Source organism: Archocentrus centrarchus, chromosome 13 (genome assembly GCF_007364275.1).
Source record: "Archocentrus centrarchus isolate MPI-CPG fArcCen1 chromosome 13, fArcCen1, whole genome shotgun sequence".
Lineage (NCBI taxonomy): Eukaryota > Metazoa > Chordata > Actinopteri > Cichliformes > Cichlidae > Archocentrus > Archocentrus centrarchus.
Genome location: NC_044358.1, coordinates 15,187,840 through 15,210,651, shown reverse-complemented (window position 1 = coordinate 15,210,651; position 22,812 = coordinate 15,187,840). Strand labels below are relative to the sequence as shown.

Genomic DNA, 22,812 nt, shown 5'->3' with positions numbered 1-22,812 from the left:
TCCCACAATTGTTATGCTAATGTGGCCCCTCTCCCATTCAGAAATCATTTTGTCAAGATCCACCCTCTTTGGATATAGAGGCTCTGTTTCAGCTTTTCCCATCCATCCACTGAATGCGTCATTATGAAGCCCTATTAAATATCCACAGACACTGTAAACCTCCTAACAGACCGATGGTCACACATGGCCCACATGCTTCCAGAAAGATGCACGTCTCGAGGTCACGTTGCTTATTTTTTGCTTTGCAGTTTCAAAAGTTTAGAGACATTGAGCATCAGTGTAAGCCACCACATTTCAGTGCACTGTGTCTGTATAGCAGTATCACTGCAGCTTTCCTACATGTGTCCTATTTTTATGTGTCAATTAAATAATTAGTAAAAGTGTGAGAATATTAATGCAATACTTAACGACTGTTTTAATAGTCGCTATATGTTCATGAATGAACGAAACAGTCTCTGCACACATGCTGCCAGTCAGGAAGTGTCCATTGTCTCGGTGAATGTGATCATTTTCACATCACTGTAACGCAGTAGTACATATTAAAGAAATGAAATGCAGTGTCCCGGCTGCCCCAAGAGGACCACCCACTTAGCAGAGTTTGTCCGCTTTTAGTCAGCTTTCCATCCCTCTGAAGGATCTCTCACACTCGCTGAAGTCGGCTGGATGCTGCGGGATTTTACTGGAAACGATTATGTGGGCGCTACAAACCAGAATCAACCTGAAATCCGGAAAGCCAGGGTCGCTGCGTGAGTCCACCTGATGTAAAGCGCTTTGCTCTGGTGTTATTACAGATTGTTGACACTGTTGATACAGACAGCAGCGAGCTCGCACGCCCCCTACAGCATAGAGTGGGTATATGTCGGCAGTGTTTGTCACTTCCTTCCTCTCTCTCATCTTTGCCTTCTTTAAAAAATGAATCATCAAGAACAATATAGCCAATAATGAATGGAAATGTTAGTTTTTACCATCTTTATTGTACATAATCCTCCAGTTTTATGCATAAATCTTGGTTTTCATCCATTTCTTTTTTTTTAAACCACTGTTGCTTGTATATATAACCATATAAAGTGCACTTGCCATCCTTGTGCACACTGTTTTATCACAAAAAAATATTCACATTTTTTAAAGTCAGTGTTTATTTTAATCATTTTTCTTTGCATGCAATATTGCTTTTCCAGACACCCACTGCATGTTAAATGGACTGTAACAAAAGAAGACAAAATACTTGACAGCTTAAGCTTCACAACAGACCAACACACAAGCTCGAACTTGCATCTGTGAAAATGTGTCCCTTCATTTTCTGCACGCTCGCCTTTTCTTGTTCGGTTTCTGGGTGTTGTGCTGGCTAAGGCTTATTACACTCACCATTGTGTAGGATAATGAGTGAACGTTAATGGTGCCAAGTCAAACGGAACTGATTTCAGGGCAAACCTGCAAGACAATATTCAGAGGAAAAGTCGGTCACACTGTTCAGATATTTATAAGATGATGGGCTCTCGCCCTATGACAGCTGGGATAGGCTCCAGCCCCCCCCGTGACCCTCAACAGGATAAGCAGAAGAGAATGAATGGATGGGTTTTTATATATAAATATGATGTATGTAGGCGATTAGGCCTAGTCTGTGGGTCGGTCTAAGTATTATTACTGGACACTTTTCTTTGACTCAGTAGGACTCGAGTATGTTAAATTTCAGCACTGGCCAATTCAGATAGTTTTCTTCCCTTTATAATCACCTAATGCACTAAAGCTGACGTTCGCCTCCTCGTGTATAACGTGTAAGTGCTTCTACTCTTGTTCTACTATGATCACATGCTAAAAACGAACACCCTGCCTCCCTCTGTTGCTGCTCTCAGATTTGGTTTAAGTTAACAAGGAGGCGACGCACAGCTCGCTGTGGCAGCGAGACACCACTGTCACATTACTGTTTATAGCTCCTTCTCGAAGCACTACAGAAACCTGCAGTTAAGCTATAAAAAAATCCCATCATTGTTCAGATAAGCTTGGGCTTCCTTCAGCTCTTGGAGCAAGTCCTAGCAGGCTGACAGAGGGACAAACCCAGACACGCCGGAGAAGGAGGGGCAACTCACATCAATCATCCCTACAACTTCTCCCCCGACGCACCCATTGTTTGCCAAGGAAGACAGAAATATTTAATTAAAAACACTTCAAAAACAAATATTAAATTACACCATCCTTTGATTTTTTTTAAGATATTATAGTTTAATGGGATTATAAAATAAAATAAGCCTTAAAGCAAAAGTAAAATTCAGACTAGATGCAATCTTAAGAGGAATCCCTCTGGTAGAGGCTCAGCTTGCTGATCCAGTAGGTTGAGTCTAGTAGACATAATCATCTGTTCTTCAGCCATAAAAAAAGACAAACACACCTTCAACGTTGCAAAACTTGTAAACCATTTCCGGGCCTCAATCAATTCACTGAGTCCAGAGAGTTTATCAGCATACTGACAAGATTTATTCAGTTCACTGTCAATATGGTTACAAAACAGTCCACAAGGTCATAGTTTTACTTTATAAAATAAATACAGAATGATACAACAGTGCACATTTAACACACATTTACAGTGTCTGTATATTTTGCTGGTCACGTGTTGATCGTAGGAAGGGCATCTTTGCATTTTTAAAAACAAAAACATATCGAAGCTTTCACACAGGCACTTCAGAATTGGACTGCTCGATCGTCAGTGACCCAAAAAACCTTTTTGTTATGCCCGCGCGCTAAGTGTGCTCTAAGTCTGCTGATATGGTTTGTAAAAATCCCTCTTTGCAGGATAGTAAGTGCTCGTGTCGACAGCATGCTGCAGCACAGCACGCACCGATCGGGGCTGAAGGCCGCTTTAAGCGTCAAGTCAGGACCTCTTCTGGTATCGAGAGCGATTGTTAGCTGAGGATGCATGGTGTTTGTTATGGGCTGATGCTTTTACTTCTCCTGCCTGAAAACAGAGACAGAAGGAATAAATTATTTTCAGCACCTTTTGTGTCGAGGGAAGAAACAAATCCCCTCTAAATACTTACATAGGTTGCATCACTAAGTACAAGACCATGCACGCCAGTATTACCCCCAGCATGCTCCTGCATACCTACAAACAGTAAGAGGTAGGTGCTTGTGCTGAACTGATATCATGTTAACATTTTTCCTGCTACACGCAGGCCACAAAAACTCTGGCCCAATGCATTTACAAAGTGCTCACACTGAAGCTGGTGGTTGAGTCGATCCAGACAGAGCAGTATGTTCTTCTCCTCCAAGGAAATGGTGGTGAGCCCCTGCTGCCGGCCGCACTGCTGCACCGTTCCATGTCTCTGTGTTTGGACTGTCTCCATGGCACCCACTATATCCCGTTCTTCCAGACGGCCTTTAGCGTGCACGTCAGCTGCGCTCTCAAAATCTGAGATTACATTAAAGGCAGACATTCAACTTATTAAGGCATGATGCAGCTGACCTGAACTAAAGCTCTTACAAAACACCAGACATGACAGAAGAACAATTTTTTTAAAGCAATAAATGAAAAGTTTGCTTTAATTATGAAAGGAATTGAAACAGACACACACACACAGAGAACACAATACCTTCATCTGGGAAGGCGGAGTTGTGAGTACTGGGAAATGGTTTGAGCAGCTACAACAAAAACAAAACAAAATCCTTTATTTTATCAGGTGAAAGGTTTGAGGACCAGTTCTCATTCACAAACATGACCTGAACTTACACTTACCTTAATATTCATGCAGCCTAAAGATGAATTAAGGCTTATTTTATTTGTGATGAAGAAAAAAAAATCTATTGTTAACCCCTATGGTCCTCTCATCTTGAGGACCATTAATTATTCCATCTAATAGTTTGGACAGCATAAAAGGAACTGCAAAACAAGTTCAAGCACAGCCATTTTTACTGATCTTTACCAATTATTCTCACTCTTCCTCCCCACGGGGCAACTGCACAACTGCACGCATGTACCTGAGAGGTCTGAAGAAGTCTTCTGTTCCCTGAGCCAGGAGTCTGTCTGCTCTGCTCAATGCAGGCTTTCCTTAAAACCTGCCCACTCTCCACGGTTGGTCCTTTAATTATGGCTTTTGCTGAAAGAAGACATGCAGTGGTATCATAACTACATGAACAGGCAAACTTCACACTGTACTTTCTGAAGTTATTGCTGTTCTCTGTTTGCAGAGCCTAATGAGGCAGGACATTTTTGAGATCAATAAGTCCATTTTCCCAGAAATTACTGTTCTTTTTTTTTAAATCTCAAAATACTGCAGATAAACAAGATGCTGCTCATGTTTTAATATCAAAACAGGAGTTAGCTGATCAGTACAATAATCTCATGACAAACATTAAGTGCTTGAGAAAAAGGAGCATATTATTTCAAATCATGAAAAAATGCAATAAGAGTTAAAAACAATAATAAAAATGTTGTAAATTTGTTGTTACACAAATGTCATGCAGCTTATTCTCTGCATGCTCATATGACTTCGTGTGAGGGCAGTCAGAAGTCATTCAAATGGTATCCCGGGCCTGGATTTGTGTTAAGCATCGAGTGTAAAGAGGAACAGTACAAAGTAGCTTGTTTAAATTTTAAATTTGAACTTGAACAGCTAAGAACAGCTGAGAGAAACAGCGTGTAAACTTCTGCAGGCACTCAAACTAAACCTGAGCTGAGTGAAGGGCTGACAGCAAACATATACATTACCATCCTTTGTGGTTAAGGCACTGCGGACACTGTGCCAGAGCTGGGAAATTTCCTCTTCTGTGGGAGTGCAGTCTAAACAGAGGTCTTTTTCATTGTGTGCTGTCCCTCTCCTCCTCCTGCAGTGGTCAGTTTCCTGATGACCCAAGCTGGGCATGCTCACTGTGTCGCCCTCTGAGAATGGGCAGGTGTATGAGGGTATCAGCGGCGTGTCCAAAACAGTACTTTCTGTGGTCATTGCATTATGTGTTTTAGCTGAGCTGTTCCTGCGCAGGACCTGCTCTACAGCCACGGCCTGTTTATTAATGGCTCTCGCATGATCCCTGCCATATGGAGTCTTAGTGACGCACGGCGTCTTTTCCTCCACGGATTCCACGCGAGGAGGTGGGCGGGGCACCATGAGCTTCCCTTGGGTTTTGGCAATCCGACCAACCTCGGTGGCAGACTGAGGTCGCATGACGGTGCCCTTTCTTGTTCGGGAGGAAACGGGACCCGCTCTGCCGGGGCGCTCTCTCCGAGGGACCTTGGGGCCACTGGCTCTGGTGCTGCTGCGCTGCGCCTTGACCTCATCTGCTTGTTGCTGGGGCAAGCTGACGTGAACATCTGCCCAAGCTTCTTTTGTAAAGTGATAACCAGCCGAGGTTGCGGGGGTCACGCTGGGCCCATTCTTGGGAGTCCCTGAGAGCGCGCTCAGACGTGGCTGGTGGTCGTCTGAGCTGTTTTTTGGTTGACACGGGTTGGAGGATTTGCCTTTCATCAGTTTCACTGCGTTCTGTTTTTCCTCCTCTTTTTCCACATGCACTTCATCAAACCAGCGCAGCTTCTTTTTGACAGTGTTGTTGCCCCCGAGATCCCTTGTTTTTCTCCGTGCTAATTCAACACTATCCCTGATCGCTAAAGCTACTTGTTTTGCAAAAATCAGACGCCCTGAGCTGTACACACACACGGCGTCGCTGTATTTGGATTGCTTTTTAAGAATTCCCTTAATAAATCTGACCTCACATACTGAATGAGATGCCTCTATCACTTCCTTCTCAGGACATTCATGACACTTGTGTGTAGCTGACTCAATATTAGACAAGCAGGTATGCGCCACGGATTCTGTATTTATTGGCTTCTTAGTGTTGGACTCTAAGTTTGAAACCTTATTGAGATTGTTTATGGAAGCACTGAGCTCTTTATGAGATGACAGAGAGCTGCTTTCCTTTCCCGTTTGCTGAAGAGCTCCTTTTGGCAAATTATCTGTTGTTGTTGAGAAAATATTTTGCCTCGGGGGAACCCCAAACAAAACGTCTCTGCTGTTGCTATTTTTGGCAGGCAAAGGAATTTCTGTAGTTGGATATTTTAAATGTCTGTCATCGTGGATCCTCTCCTGCGTGGGATCCATCGATTCTTCCTGTTTAGGACAGGAAGAATTGAGTGCGCCGTTGCCAAGAGCAGCTATATTTGCAATAATGATGTTGCCACTGTTGCTCGGTGGAGTTTTTACCTCAAAGGGCTCTGGGTTGCCGCTAAGAGCTGATACATTACAGTTGTGCAGAGTAGACGGGATCTCTGTCTTAAGTTTTTGTTCAGCAGATGTGAATCCCCAGGAGGCTTTAGAAACATGCATCTTATTATTAGACCGGTCAAAGTCCTCTAGTTTTTCCTGGTTTGCTTCGTGCCATTTATGTGCTTGGGCTAAGTTATCACCAAGAAGCATCACCGCTGAGACTGAGGTCAGCTCTGATGTCTGACGACACAAATCGTCTTGCTTTCTTGGATCTTGGTGGGCGTTCTCCGCGCCAAGCAAAAATGATGAATACGAACACTGCAGAGTTTTTGTGCTGCGGGTGGGATCCTCATTCTCCAAACTATCCTTACTTGAAAGACTCTCAGAAACACGGGAATCAGACAGGTAGCTACCCTGGAATATGGAAGCAAAGGGGAGTTGGTAAGTAGAAAACAATAATATAGTTTACAACCATATCAGCAGCTCATCAGTGCTAACAAACACCTGCCCTGCATGCATGTCACTGAAAATGAAGAATGGATCTTACAAACACTTTTGAGCAGCTATTCACATGCACACATTACATTAGAGGGTGCTGCAGTTGGAACATCCAGGAAGCCTGAAATAGGAAAAGGTTTTGGCACAATGCTGCCACCCAGTGGCCTACTGTAGCATGAGCAATTACACAACATTTCATCTGACAGGGCATTTTTTTTTTCATTCTGCTTATTTTGCTCAATTAACTGAGACATTTATTAATTCTTTTTGTCTATTTTGCATAATTTATTTATTTTGTTTTATATTTTGCTCCCAGCCAGACTTTCTTGTCATTTTTAAAGTGGTCTCTGGGTTTTCTAATCTTTGCACATTGGCTGCTGTTTCACTCATTTTCAGTCTAGTCTTTGTAGCTGACTGTTTTCAGAGGAGTGTTTTTTTCTTAAGCCACTTCACACTGACCTGTTCAAGCAGAAAAAAGACACATAACTCAAGAGATGAGCCAGTGTTGCATCTACAGTTAACCAACAACTAAGCAAAGAACCAGTTTTAAATTGTACCTTCAGACTCCTTGTTACTATCAGCCTGTCACAAAAACACATCAGTGTTCCCATTTCTTTAGCTGAATTTACAAAAAAATGCCAAATATAACACAGCCTGACAGGCATAAAATAGTATGTGTGCACCTAAAGAATCCTATTAGCTGAAAACTTGGCATATATCTGCATGCTGCGCTTTGTGTCCTTAAAATTTTTGAGGAAACTGGACAAGTGGAGGACAAAGAAGACGTAGCAGGCCTGAAAAACCACGACAGCAGATGAACAGTGTCTGAGCGTCGTGTCCTTAAGAAAGAAAAAATACCAGCAAGGACCCGACTCGAGATCTGAGCGATCTTACATCATCAGCTGCATCTGGCACAGCTGATGTATCTCCTGTTTGCCAAGGCCTCATCACAATTGGTCTCAGTGGAAGGCTGGCTCTCAAGAAGCCGTCCTTAAGGAAAGCAAACAGAGAAAAGGCTGAGGTATGAAAATTATTCAAGAACTGGACTGAAAATCAACGGCTTTTACAGCAATTAATCCAAATTTGAAATTTTTGGAACAAGTTCCCGTCAACATGTAGGGAGGAGGTCAGGAGAGAGGTACAGCACTGAGTGCCATCTGTGACACACAGTGGAGGCCCCAGTGGAGCTGGGGCTGCATTTCAGCCACTGCTGTTGAAGATCTTGTAAAAGCTGATGGTATTACGACTGAAGAAATGTCCTGTCAGACTCTCATTAAACCTCAACATGTCTGTGTAGATTCTCAGTCATCCAGGTCATAGTAGTCTCTGGAGCTTGAAAAAGGCGACTGGACTTCTTTTTGTTTCTTGAAGATGTTTCACCTCTCATCCGAAAGGCTTCTTCAGTTCTCAACCAAAAGGTGGAGAGACCCAGGTATTTAAACCCCTGTGGGCGTAGTCCCCTGGAGGTGGTTATGACCCTCTATTGATCATGTGTGTGAACACATGTGCCCAGGTGTGAAGGGGGCGTGGGTCATATTTAATCAGTGGTTTCAGTTGAAACCAATTTAGGACTCCGCTCCATTGTTTCCTGTGGCCTATTGAGGTCACTGGAACAAAGGTGTGAATGGGGGTTGAGACGTCTGGGAAGGGAGCTCAGGACAGCACTGTAAGCGGGGGAAAGTTGGTGACGTAATCCACCTCCTCTGTTCAATGATGGTTGTTCACAGTGGACATAGATGGCTTCTTTCACTCCTCTTTCAAACCATCTGTTTTCCCTGTCCAAAATGTGGACATTGGCATCCTCAAAAGAGTGCCCTTTTTCCTTCAGATGCAGATGTACTGCTGAATCTTGTCCTGTCGAGGTGGCTCTTCTATGTTGTGCCATTTGTTTGTGAAGAGGCTGTTTGGTTTCACCAATGTAGAGGTCCGAGCACTCTTCACTGCACTGAACAGCATACACTACATCGCTGATCTTGTGTTTGGCGGGTTTGTCCTTGGGATGAACCAGTTTTTGTCTTAGGGTGTGACTTGTTTGAAGTATACTGAGATGTCATGCTTGGAGAAAATTCTTCTGAGTTTCTCTGACAAGCCTGACACATATGGGATGACAATGTTGTTCCTCTTGTCCTTCTTATTCTCTGTAGTTTGTGTTTGGCCTTCATTCCTGTGCATCTTAGCTGATTTGATGAAGGCCCAGTTGGGGTAACCGCATGTTTTGAGGGCTTTCTTAATGTGTGTGTGTTCCTTATGCTTCCCTTCTGCCTTAGAGGGAACACTTTCCGCACGGTGTTGTAGGGTCCTGATCACCCCAAGTTTGTGTTCCAGAGGGTGGTGGGAGTCAAAGAGGAGATACTGGTCTGTGTGTGTTCAATGTTGAGGCTTCCATCTTCCTCGATAAGCACCGCACAGTCCAGGAATGGTAACTTGTTATCTCTGGTGTCCTCCCTGGTAAAACGTATGTATTTATCCACTGAGTTAATGTGACGAGTGAAGGCTTCTACTTCTTGGGTTTTGATTTTGACCCAGGTGTCATCTACATATCTGTACCAGTGGCTAGGTGCCATCCCTTTGAAAGAACCAAGAGCTTTACTTTCCACTTCCTCCATGTAAAGGTTGGCTACAATGGGAGACACTGGGGAGCCCATGGCACATCCATGCTTCTGTCTGTAGAATCCATCATTGTATTTAAAATATGTTGTGGTAAGGCAGAGATCTAAAAGTGCACAAATCTGATCTGGGGTGAAGCTGGTTCTGTTCAGTAAGGAATCGTCTTCCTGTAGTCGTCTTCTGATGGTCTCCACTGCCTCAGTTGTGGGTATGCAAGTGAAAAGTGAAACCACATCAAAGGACACCATGGTTTCATCTGGATCCAGTACAAGATTCTGGACCTTGTTAGTAAAATCTGTAGAGTTTTCAATGTGGTGGGGTGTGATGCCTCAACATTTCTGGAGCAGTGTGGGAACAAAAGGCAGCTCACACCCAAAGAAGAGCTTTGGAATATCCTCCAAAAAGAAGCCTGGAGAACTGTTCCTGGAGACTGCTTAAAGAAATCACACGTAAGCTGCCTCAGAGAGCTCAGACTGCGAAGAAGAAACTCGTTAGAACGGGACAAACTGAAATAAGCGGTAGCTCAAGACTTGTGCACAGCACAGAATTTTATTTTATTGACCTACATATTTATTAAACGTTTTAACCTTTGGATTGAATAAAGTATATCTTGTCTTATTTGAACTGCATATTATCCTACTAGCCAATATGTTTAGGAATAGATGCACTTACTATTATACTTTATCTCAGATAGCCCACTTTAGGCATCAATAACTGGACTCCATTTTTCCACATCTGTATATACAGCTGTGTGAAAAAGGAAGTATACCCTCTTTCAAATCTGAGGTTTTGCATATCAGGACATAATGAAAAAAAAATCATCTGGTCCCCACCAGGTTCAAAAATTATTTAAATACAACCTCTGATGACCAACAACACACGACATATTACACTGTGCCATTATTTATTAAATACACCTAAAAGCTCTACACCCTTAATGCTTCCACAGGAATTAAGAAGGTAAGTAGCAGGTGCTGCTACTCAAATACACTCAATTAACTGACCATCAGCAAGTGTGAGCACCTCTGTAAAAGCAGAGGTTTTGGCAGTTTGCTGGTCTGGAGCATTCAGGTGTCACACCTGAGAAAGATTATTTAAAAGAGGAAAACTTTGAAGGCAGCTTCCTTCTCTTCCTAGGAGTCCCAGCAAATTCACGCCAAGCTCAGACCGTGCAAAGACTCTACAGGCCTCAGTCAGCATGTTAAATGTTAAAGTCCAGAACAGCATAATTAGAAAAACACTGAACACGTGTGGCTCGTTTGGGGGGTTTCCAGGTGAAAGGATCCTCTCTCTAAAAAGAACCGGGCAGCACAGCTTAGGTTAGCAAAGCTGCACCTGAACAGACCACAAGACTCCTGGAACAAAGTCCTTCAGACGGATGACAGCAAAGTGCAGAGGAAAGAAAGAAAACCACAGACTGAAGAGATGGTTGTATAACGTTAGGATAACACACCTTTATACAGAAGTACTACAATCACACAGACACACAACAAGCTGCCTGCTATCAGGAGCAACTTGGGGCTCAGCGTCATACATTTACCTAACCACCTGAGCCCAGTTGTCCCTCTAATGTAGTTTTGTTTCTTGTGCATTTAAATGAAATGAACCAAAATACCTGTGGACTGTGATCGTGCTGCTTCTCCGCTCTGCTCTGTTCCTGCAGGAGTTTTGTGTAGGCCTCCACAGCTGACAGCGCTTGGCGGTGGGAGGATTGAGAAGCGGTGGGTGGCTTAGGTGATGGAGTGCAGCTTCTTGAAAAGGAAGCAGACAATATAAATAAAATTTAATGTAACAGCGGTAACAGGTTATATTTGGTATGCAGTAGGATAATATGGTGTAATTTTAAGTTTTACCTGCTAACATTTGTGCTGCTGGATAAGAGAGAGGACTGCTGAGTGTACAAACTCAAGGTGTCTTGAATCTGACGGAGTGCATCTTCAATATTTGGGACATTTCTTTTAAAAGCTATAAGACACAAAGAAAAAACATACAAACAAACTGAAATATGTCAGAACTGTTTGTCTTCTACTTCTCAGTTTAAGCAGTAATATATTACAACCACTGGCTACTTTATTACTACTTAAGACAGCAATTCAGTGTATTTAGAAATGCAGACATGGTCAAGACTACTGAAGCTCAAACCAACCACCAGAATGGAGAGAGGTGATTTAGCTGACTGAGTGTTTCAGAATCTGCTGATCTAAACAACCGTGAGAAAATGGGCCGAAATAAAGCAAAAATCCAGTGAGCAGCAGTCCTCTGGGCTCCCTCGATGATGCTGGAGGTCAGAGGAGAACGGCCACACCGCTTCACGCTGACAGGAAGCCAACAGTAACTCAAATAACTAGTCATTACAACCAAGGTATGTATAAGAGCATCTCTGAAGGTAAAACACGTCGACGCAGACGGGCTGCAGAGGCAGAAGACCGCACCACTCCTGTCAGCTACGAGCAGGAAACAAGTTGCACAGGCTCCCAAAAATTGAACTTTATGACCTTAATGTACCTCAATGAAGCCACCGTCTTCTGATGGATACAACAGAACATAATATCCACCATGTCACAAAGCTCAAGTCATCCCAAACGGGTTTCTTAAACATGACAATCATGTTATTAAGAATTAAGGCGTAACCCGGTACTAGCAGAGTGTTGCTGAAAGTCTCGGATGAGTATATATTGCACATGATATACTGTACTAACACTGTCTGTGCCTCTGAGGAGGGGGCAGATGGGCTCTCTGGAAACGCTCAGTGGCATCCTGTACTTGCAGCCTGCGTTGCTGTAGGATGCGCTCTCTCAGCCGCTGCTCCTGCACATCCCACTGCTTCCGTCTTTCATCCAAAGCCCTGAGCCATGAAAAAGGGCAGAGCGTGAACCTGGGGCACATTTTAACTTATTAAATCTAGTCCGGGCTACGTTTCTGACACAGAAACCTGAGTAGAGAGATATGTTTTCAGCATAGCCATGAATAAATTAAGCTACCATTCACCACCGGGTTCACCGATGAAGCCAATGACAACATTAATCGTGTAAACAGAGTTTAGCTTTGTTTTTCGTTGATAGGCAAAATGGCAATTAATGTCAGAAACAGTAGTGAATTAAACAGTGATGAGAAGCACTTCTATCTATATTTGTTTACAAATGCATTTTATGTAAAGATGCATCTTCGATATTTTCAAAAATGTGTCATTAAATCATGCATGAACTCGAATTACATGGTCCTTCAAGCATGCAAAATTGTACCTAATTACACTGCCTTAATTACATAGGAAACATCATGTTAAATATTGCAATTATGCTATTTAAAAATAATAAAAACTCTATTACTGTGCATGCAGATGTAGCATTTCATGCTGATCTGTAAACTCTGATTACATGTTATGTTTTTAACTGTTCTAACCTTTTAAAAGAACAAATCTAATGTGTGGGGTGCTTTTTGCTCTTGTGCAACGCCTGATTCTGATGTTACACAATAAACCTGACCATTTACCTACAGCCTTCCTGGCACTAACATGCTCTTTAGAGCACACTCACTTTTAGCCTCTGGTGCCAATTATGGAAACACACATTTATAAGGCGCAAAGGATCTGGAGCCTCACAGGGATGAACCTTTCAGCTTTAAGCATTCAGAGAGGTCCAGCTTCAGTCACTATTCTGGAAACACAGATCTATTTCCAGATCTGCAGTAAAATTCTGTCAGCACCATCCATCCTGTAAAGAACCTAAGACTAGGACAGAACCATAGCCTTTCAGTAAAGGAGGTCCACACAGAACAGCAGCAGAGCTGGTGCATATTTAACTGTAAACTGGCTCTGGGAGTTTAGGGAGTAGAAATCAGACCAGATCAGCAGTCTGCTGTAAGATGACACGTTCCTGTTAGACTTAAAATAAGAATAAATCAATAACAAATAAATAAAAACATTTTTTTAATTAAAAAATAAATAAAAATAACAACAAATCATGAAATAACTGACTTCCTGCGTCGGTTCGTTTCCAGGGAGAATTTGCGTGCTCGGGCTCTGCACAGCGTCTGCTCTTCAACCAAAAGCTGTCTCTCCTTTTCCACACTCCCATCGTCTCGCAGCCTCGAGTATCTGGACGTGCTCAGCTGAGGACAGTTTCAGACGGTGGACGCGTAAAAGTAACCTTTGACACTTCAGTAAATAAACAGTAACGGTGACGTTCTCGTGAATTATACAAGCTGGAAGAATAAAGTTTCAGTTTTGGTCATTACCGAACTCTACATTTATGTCTGACACACATTTCTATGACACAAATAAGTTCGTGCATGTAGGATACGAGTAGTAGGAGAAGTTGTCCTGCATCGTCTGAGGCTGCCGATAGTTGCTGACACCGACCAGACCGGAAGGTTCGGGCTGCTAGCAGCTGCTAACTTCTTAGCTCCTTCTTAGCTAACGGCGGCGGGACAGCGGATTAAGTCACTCAACCATTTTCAGGGCGAAGTGACACTTGTAGCGGGAATGGTGAAATCCACATCGCAGCAGCCTCTCCTGAACAGTAGCAGCTTCATTCTGTTATGTAAAAGAGTGAGAACAAAAATCCGCAAAAGTCGATACGTGCGGACGCCTGTCTGTGTACGCTTGCTCCATGACAGCGACCGAGGACGCAGCTCCTTGGCAACCGAGAGAGGTGGCTGTTCCTGCCATGTCCAGCAGAGGGCGCAAGACTCCAGGTGCGCATGCTGCGTTCAGGTACTTGTGGAAGTCTTCCAACATTTACGATCAGCAACAACTGAGGAGATTAACCAGCAGGTAGACGGAGGTTTTAAAATACAAAGACAAACAATAGAAGAAACACTTTCAGATGTACTTAAATACACTTATGGAAGTATATCATATATATGTGTGTGTGTGTTGAAATTGCACATCTGTAAAAACAGTGTCGTTGGTCCGGCTACGTGTTTAAATCACATTTTAATGTTTACTGTCTCTCAGACTTTCTATTTGGAACTTAAAGAATCCTGAAGTGAAATCTTTGGGACCATACAAAAAAAAATCAAAGATGTTGGTGGGATTAACTCAGAGACTGAAGACTTTGATCGTGGGGTCACATCAGCAAACGTTTAAAGTGAGTCATACTGCATTTAACTGCTGAGCTCTATTTTATCTCCAAGTGACCACTCAAATAAAGTTAACTGAGGCAGCCTCCACTAAACTAACTGCCCAAAATAAGTGCCTATACCAATGTGGCTTCCTAGTGACAAGCCTGGCTTCCAGAAGGACTTTGGTTAGTTCCAGTTGTCCTTAGAAAGCCAGCAATGAAAGTAATGAGAATGTATGTTTTTGTATTTTGTATCAATGATGAACGTCAGTGATGAACACAGCTCACAGTTAAACCATGAACGAGGAAAGCATATGATTTAAAAGACCGGATGTGCGTATTATTCGTAATATTTGGAGGAGTATCTGCATCTTAATTTGAAACTGTTTGTATGGGCTTCCTATAAATGTCTTTATACAGCTTTTATATATTTTCTCGAAGGAGGCCTTGGAAAATACGAGGGTGGTTTATCGTTTACCTTTAATAACACCGTGAGTCGAGAGGATTATTAAAAAGCTGCTCTTTCCAGATTGTGTATCTCTTCCTTTGTCAAACACCGTGCGTGTACACACACACACACACACACACGTATTCTGTGTTATATAACGTGTTAAAATGTACAGGAAAGCCGCCCATTGGGCGTGTAGATGCAGCCGTGGGGGCGCAGGGTGCGAGTCACTCTGACTGGAGGTCTGATTTGCTCGATGATCGAAGCAGACTCGGGTCGTAACAGCTGAGCAGCTACACAAGAAGGTGGACCAGTCTTTCCCAAGGTTAGCAGAGCATGTTTTAATTTTAATTTTTATATCTATATATTTATATACACATTTCCATGAAATATATTTAAACATAGTGATATTGCTTTATTTCCAGAATAGTAACTATGTTATTGCTACTTTTACGATGCCACAGAAATCTTTTATTTCAGTTTTCTCACCTTCCCTGGTTTAACCGCAGGATACCATTTTCAATTTTTATTGTATCAGCAAATAGTGACTGGATGCCGAGCATAAATAATTTAGGCTCTATCAGAACAAATTCTACATACAGTATATTGCATGCATTTAACAAAGTGCTCTGTTTTGTAAAATCTTGTTACTAATGTCACTAATTATGACTGAATACACTGGCCACTGTCATCTTCTGTCATCACTGTGCATTATTTGTGCTGAAGCAATTAGCTGCTCGGATAACCTTGTTATTCAAATGTAATTAGTGAACATAAAGCTGATTTGCTCTTTTGACAGTGGCGCAGGATATAATTAGTCACTGTCATCAGGTATGACCTCAGTTTAATGCCTGCGATTAACAACACACGTCAGAAGTTTTCCATGATCAAACAGTGGTGCCATGTATATTCTATTTGGCATTGTTTAATTTTCCAGAAATTCAAAATAAATTTGAGTCCAGCCGAGGATGAAGGGATGGACAGTGTCCTGCCAGGAAACGAAGCAGAGCAGATGATGAATCTGTGGGTGGTGTCACACGTGTGGTGTGAGTTATAAATCAGACCCACTGTGCGTGCTGTTGTTCAGTCACTGCTTGGATCGCTACTGTCTCATTGTCTGGCCTTTTTGGGGATTATAGGTGAAGGTGATCTTTTAATAAAGCAGCAGACTAATCGTGTGTTTTCCTTGTGAGAAATTATTAATGTTACCCTAGCAAAGGTGGGATTTCCAAATTAAAATGTAGGTCTATTTTAGCTTACAGTAATAATTTGATAAAGTTAAGTTCTGTGATTGCAGCCCTGTGTTAATGATCATATGACTAAAATATGTTTACCTGTTTTTAGATGGAGAAATGAAGGGAAAGCCGTGATGCTAGGACAAGCTATGGTCAAACCCCGGAGACAAGCTTTATGGGGGGCTGGTTACCCGTTTCACCCTCAGTCGTCCTCCTGCCTTTCTTTGACAGAGGAAGTTTTTTTAGAAGCTGCAGAATATGGTAACACCCCTGAAGTGAGGCAGATGCTGGAGGAGCTGCCAGATCTCAATGTTAATTGTATCAACTACATGGGACAGAATGCACTGCAGCTGGCTGTTGCCAATGAGCATTTAGAAGTTACCAGACTTCTTCTAAAGAAGAAAGACCTCGCCAGAATAGGAGATGCTTTGCTGTTAGCCATCAGTAAAGGTTACATTCGCATTGTAGAGGCCATACTGAGCCACGAGGCCTTTGCAGACGGCCAAAGGCTGACTAACAGCCCCAGCCAGGCAGAGACGCATGACGACTTTTTCTCCTACGATGAGGACGGGACACGGTTCTCTCACGACGTCACTCCCATCATCCTGGCTTCCCAGTGCCAACAGTTTGAAATAGTGCATATACTTCTTATTAAGGGAGCCCGGATAGAACGCCCCCACGACTACTTCTGTCAATGCCAGACTTGTAGCGAGCAGCGGAGGCACGACTCTTTCAGCCATTCACAGTCCCGCATCAATGCATACAAAGGTCTGGCCAGCCCAGCATACCTGTGCCTCTCCACTGAGGATCCTGTGATGGCAGCGCTGGAACTGAGCAATGAGCTCGCACTTCTGGCCAACACTGAGAAGGAGTTCAAGGCACAGTATTTAAATCCACATACATCATTTTGTGTTCAATCCTTTTTGGTGCTTCACTGATTCATAAAAATATATATGCTCTGTTACAGAATGATTACAAGAAACTGTCCATGCAGTGTAAAGACTTTGTGGTGGGGCTCCTGGATTTGTGTCGAAACACAGAGGAAGTGGAGGCCATTTTAAACGGGGACAAAGAGTCGTATCGTAGCTCGGACACCACGAACAGACAAAACCTTATTAGGTTAAAACTTGCAATCAAATATGAGGTTAAAAAGGTAAGCACATGAGCACACTTTAATTTTTAATTCTTCCTCAACCCCGTGTTTGAATATGTAAAGTATGTAAAGTAATCCTCCTTTCTCTTCCTGTCTCTGTCTGTCTTTGTCTTCCATGAACACACACACACACACACACGCACACACGCACACACACACACGCACACACACACACACACACACGCACACACGCACACACACGCACACACCAAATACCAAATATACCTTTAACCTCAAACGAGGTAGTTTGTGGCACATCCAAACTGCCAGCAGCAACTCCTCTCCATCTGGTATGAAAACCTGTCTAGACTACATCAACAAACAACAGCCGTTAAAATTCTCCTTGTTCTTGGTGTAGCTGCTGGGTTGCCTATACTGGCCTTGATTTACTGGATAGCACCATCAAGTAAGGTCAGTTTACAGGAAAGTTGCAGACATCCTTATAATTTAACAGACTTTTTCTTTCAGCAAACATTTGAGAGACTTTTAACCAAACTTGCAGTTAACCTCGGACTTACATTTTCCTGTGACACAAGTGTTTTCCACATGTTACATTTTTCCATGCCGTCTGTTCTGTTTGTCGTCTCTCAGTTAGGGAAACTCATGTGTGGACCTTTCCTGAAGTTTGTGGCCCATGCAGCTTCCTTCATGATCTTTCTGTGTCTGCTGGTCCTGAATGCAGCGGACCGCTTTGAGGGAACATCACTGCTGCCTAACATGACCACCCGTGATTACCCCTCACAGCTTTTTCGTATGAAGACCACGCCCTTCACCTGGATGGAGATTCTCATCATATCATGGGTCATAGGTCATTAGTGTGAACACACTTTGCCCCCACCCTGTGTTTCTGCCATTCAGGAGATGCTGTATCAGTGTGCCATTCTGGTTATCATATCTGTTCCCATTAAGTTCGTATATAAACTTAGCACAAAAATAAGGAAATTTGTGTTTAGCTGGTTATTTCTTTGTTGTAGCGATGCTTCTTGGCAATAACTCTCATATTGTTGTAAAACCTGTTTATTTCCCCTTAAATGGTGCTACAGATACACCCACTTAAACTTGTCGGCCAATCCTTGTGTGTGTGTGTGTGTGTGTGTGTGTTTGTGGTTCTTCCCCATGCTGCTGAGGCCCCCGTTTGTTACATGAATAGTTTATTAAATTAACGGCATGTCTTGTTTCTTCAGACTTCAATCACACAATCCAATAAATGACATCAAACAAGAGTCAAAAGCAGAAGAAGCTGTTTGGCATTGGCTGGGAAGATTTGGCAAGTTTTTCATGGGTGCAGCCCACAAACTCAACTCTGCTGCTCAACCCACAAATGCATTTTCCTCACAAATGCGGCTCCATTTAAGGGGAAGTAAACAGGCTTTCCAACGGTATCACATTTACTGCCAAGAAGCATCGTTACAACAAAGAGATAATCAACCAAAGCAAGATTTCCTTACTTTTTGTGCTAAGTTATTACATTATGGACACTTACTCCTCTCTCATCTTTCCAACACTCTTATTTGTTTCTCATGATTTTAGTCGGGATCCTGTTATTATCCCACTGCTGTGTCTGTCAGGGCAAGAACATCAAAAGCCATTCAAGATTTATGAGTTTTCACACATCTGCCCACACTTTCTTAGCCCCTCAACTGAAACGACAGGCCTAATTTTGAAGTCACGACACTCATGCTTTGCCAATAATAGCAATAAAAATTCCTGCGTGATTTGACATTCTATTCAAGTCTTATTCATAATATTTGTACATGATTGACTGCCAATCAAACGTCTTTTTTCTCTCTCTTTTTGTCCAACAGGGAAGATCTGGGAAGAATGCAAAGACATTTGGACCCAGGACATCCGGGAGTACATATCAGAACCCTGGAACCTTCTTGACTTTAGTATCTTGGCCATTTTTATGACCTCTTTCATTGCCAGATTAATGGCTTTCTGGCATGCATATTCAGCCCAGTGTTATATTGACAAGCATTATACTAGCTTGTCCAACATGACGTTACCCTTCGAGATACAGTATTTCCAGCTTGGTAAGTGTAGATCAGACATTTCAAGTATTGTTGGTATTATGGGTAAGGATTCAATAGTTTCTTTAAAATGTAAAAAAAAAAACTTTCCTGTGTTACACTGGAAAAACCAACCAACCGACTGACCAACCAAAAACATCACATAGATCATTTTACCTTCTCAATAACTCTGAGACCAGGACCCACCGAGCTGTGTCATCATCAGAGCCTAATTTGAGTTTTCTTAATTAATCATTAAAATCATCTGGGCTATTTTTGCTTATTTGAATTAGGAATCCTAACACATAATATTATTTACAGAATTAAATTTTACTGCGTAAAACCCGTTCTCACATGCAGCATTTCTCCCTCTTTCCCCCCCCCAGCTCGAATCCACTGGTTGCCCTCAGACCCGCAGCTTATTTCCGAAGGCCTCTATGCGGTTGCGGTTGTGCTGAGTTTTTCTCGCATCGCATACATCCTGCCTGCCAACGAGAGCTTCGGGCCTTTGCAGATCTCTCTGGGAAGAACAGTAAAAGACATCTTTAAATTCATGGTGGTTTTCATAACAGTGTTTGTGGCTTTCATGGTAGGAATGTTCAATCTGTACTCGTACTACCTTGGAGCCAAGTACAACGATGCCTTTACGACGTAAGTGCCAAAGTATTGCAATAATGCAAACAAATTTGACAAATAACACAAACAAACACGCTGGTTTCACTATGCTAATGAAATTCTGATTTGTGTGTTACTCCAGGCTTGAAGAGAGTTTTAAAACATTATTTTGGGCCATATTTGGATTGTCAGAAGTCAAATCAGTGGTGATTGACATCAACCATAAGTTCATTGAGAACACAGGGTATGTTCTGTACGGGGTGTACAACATCATTATGGTGGTGGTGCTGCTGAATATGCTCATTGCCATGTTTAACAGCTCCTTCCAAGAAATTGAGGTACAACTTAATCTTTTATATTTGTAATTTAGCGTCAATTTGTGTCTTATGTACTACCAGCGTGTTTCTGAACTTTTGACTGGATCTGTATGTTAAGACTGACTTTCACCTGTTGCTCTTTTTTAAATCATCCTTTTTCATTTGTTGCTGCAGGATGATGCTGATGTCGAGTGGAAATTTGCCAGAGCTAAACTCTGGTTCTCTTATTTTGAGCATGGTGGTACGCTGCCTGTGCCCTTCAACCTTGTGCCCAGCCCCAAGTCAGTAGCTTCCCTTTTGCTGGATATAAGGAATTTGATCTGGAACGTACCTCCAGGCAGATTCAAAGAAAATCCCCACGATGAGATGGAGCTTAACAACGTGAGGCACCAGCTGATTTAAAAAAGCAAAAAAAAAAAAAGCTAGGGAGCAAATAAATGTTGCTGAATATACTAGCTGGAAGATAAATAAGCTGATCACTTCTACAGGGTGTTCTTTTGTCACATTATTAGGTATACACGGCTATATTTGAGTAACACCTACATTCACACCTTCTTCTCCTTTTTGGTTGTTTTTGTCTCAGTTAAGACGGCAGGAAGATCTGACTGGGGAGGCGTCTCTTTGTCCAACCCGTCATCAAGTAAATCATTTTTAATTTCCAAATGCTAATTAACTGGTTAATAACAGATGACGTAATTTGTCTTTCCTTAAGAAAGCTTTGCATACATAGATGTGAACATAAAACAATCCATAGTTAGTCGTTTCTTTTAGTGCCTCACATCTATGTAACTGTAAGTAAATCTGCTGTGCATACATAGAAGGACCCATGCAATATGTCAGTGCAAATATGGTAAATAATCAAATTGTCTCTTTTTTTAAAGAAACAATTGGCTCAGCAGTATAAAACTATAACCATGACCTCTTCATTGTAGAAAATAATGAACTGCCTCATCAAAAGATACATCTTAAACGCACAGAGGGATAAAGATAATGACGAAGTGAATGAAGGTGAGTTCTTCATGGCAGGATCGCCGTATAATGAAAAACATAATTTAATGCAGGCTCCTTGCTGCTCCTCAGGTGAACTGAAAGAGATCAAACAGGACATCTCCAGTCTTCGCTACGAGCTCCTGGAAAGGGAGAAGCGTGATATGAAAACACTGGCAGAGCTCGTGAGGAAGCTGGAAGAAGCACTGCATGTGAGGAGGAAAGAAGAGCAGGAGCTGGATATGCTTTCTTAAAAACCAGAATGATTAGAAATGTACTTACTGGACACACTCCATCCTTATCCTTAATGAGGGATTCGGTCAAGGTCAAATGTTTCTTTGCCACAGACCTAACATGCATCTTTTAGACAAAATTTACTTGATAAAACTAGATATTTTGTATTCATTATATATATATAAAAAATTCCCGGTCTTCTCCAGAGTATAAACTTCTGCTTGTTGCCAGAGAACTCATCAATTTGTTTTGTTCCTGTGCCCGGATCTCGAACAGTTCCCTTACTACCACGATAAAGGAACTATAACCTCACATTTCTTGTTGCTCAGACTGTGTTACATAAATATGTACTACCGAGCTGACTGCTGCCATCTGTTTGGTTTGTTTTTGGAGGTGATTCATCTGCTGCTGAAAACCAGAAAGCAGTTCAGATAAAACAGAAAGATATGTTTGAATGTGTCAGTCACATGTTTGTGAGTCAGACATAACAGAAAATTAAACTTCTTATTGGTAACTGCCCTCAGTGCAGATTGAAGTAAGAAGATAATCAGCACAACTCCAGGCTGCATGTTCAAAAATGATATTACATTTTTTTAAACACTGTGCTTTGTTAAAACGTTAATTACCCAAGCATAATGTTTAGTGAATGTTATTAAAGTTACTGTGGGTTATCGTCAACTCGTGAGCGATTATGGATTTTAAAGTCGTTGCACCAGATGCCGTTGTGTTCTCTCATGCTCGCTGTTAGGCAAAATATCTGAGAACAGTGTGACCTGTCACGCAGACATCCAGCTCGCCTCCGTATAGCAAGGCAGAAAGACTAAAAGCTAAAACCAGGCTTTAGCTGTCAAGCCCCTAAATAATGGAACTGTGAAGCACTTACACCAAGGACAGACATGCCTGTTATAAAACAGCCAAACTGATAAAATTACCACAGAGGAATCTGTAACATGAACACCATGAGGCCCACTTAATTACCTCATGTGTCTGAATTATTAGACATTTGATTAAATGAGAGGATTTATCGAAGGCTGTTGGTGGTCACTGGGAGCTACGTTCAAAGATTAAAAATGTGTGAGAAAAACTAGGCCATTGCACCACATTAAAGAAGGCATTATGCAGATATGAAGAGAAATTACAGCATGAGAATCCCTTCTGATGGTGTCAAAAACATGACGCAGGAGATAGGGGCCAAGGTCTCTGTGTGCATAATAACATTCATCAGCAACATTCACATTTGACTGATTACCTTTAAAAATAAAACCCTCAATATTATCTAACAAGGTTAAGACTAAAGCTAAAACAAAGACGTGAGTCACAGTTAGGGGCACTTTTATAATACAATAGCCGTAAGATGGCCACAATAATTCTGCACTTTATCAAAGTCCATATATTCATTTGTCTACTGTAAAATGATGATGCTTGAACTCAGGGTTAGTTTCCAAGCACTTCAAGACTTTA

The 22,812-nt window shown here is 42.1% G+C and overlaps 2 protein-coding genes across 4 annotated transcripts; one reads left to right on the top strand and one right to left on the bottom strand.

The window, feature by feature from the left end:
* Positions 1–2,483: 2,483 nt before the first annotated feature.
* cep126 (centrosomal protein 126) lies at positions 2,484–13,956 on the bottom strand. 2 transcript variants are annotated; one of them, XM_030745034.1, is made up of 11 exons: positions 13,592–13,956; positions 13,267–13,386; positions 11,993–12,138; positions 11,147–11,258; positions 10,909–11,041; positions 4,700–6,602; positions 3,970–4,088; positions 3,585–3,633; positions 3,209–3,403; positions 3,033–3,097; positions 2,484–2,950 (listed from the first exon to the last, which is right to left on the bottom strand). In XM_030745034.1, exons 1-11 carry the CDS (start codon positions 13,615–13,617, stop codon positions 2,867–2,869), a joined length of 2,952 nt encoding a protein of 983 aa, XP_030600894.1. In that variant the 5' UTR covers positions 13,618–13,956; the 3' UTR covers positions 2,484–2,866. The 2 variants fall into 2 exon arrangements, with proteins under 2 accessions (XP_030600894.1, XP_030600893.1); XM_030745033.1 differs by having other exon boundaries at positions 2,485–2,950; positions 10,909–11,044; positions 13,592–13,955.
* Positions 13,957–15,017: 1,061 nt separating this feature from the next.
* Positions 15,018–21,753, top strand: trpc6b (transient receptor potential cation channel, subfamily C, member 6b). Of its 2 annotated transcripts, XM_030745069.1 has the most exons (12): positions 15,018–15,126; positions 16,146–16,914; positions 17,004–17,189; positions 17,436–17,600; positions 17,781–17,997; positions 18,995–19,222; positions 19,585–19,849; positions 19,956–20,151; positions 20,305–20,511; positions 20,714–20,770; positions 21,063–21,138; positions 21,211–21,753. In XM_030745069.1, exons 2-12 carry the CDS (start codon positions 16,171–16,173, stop codon positions 21,369–21,371), a joined length of 2,502 nt encoding a protein of 833 aa, XP_030600929.1. In that variant the 5' UTR covers positions 15,018–15,126; positions 16,146–16,170; the 3' UTR covers positions 21,372–21,753. The 2 variants fall into 2 exon arrangements, with proteins under 2 accessions (XP_030600929.1, XP_030600928.1); XM_030745068.1 differs by lacking the exon at positions 15,018–15,126 and having other exon boundaries at positions 16,117–16,914.
* The last annotated feature ends 1,059 nt before the right edge of the window (positions 21,754–22,812 follow it).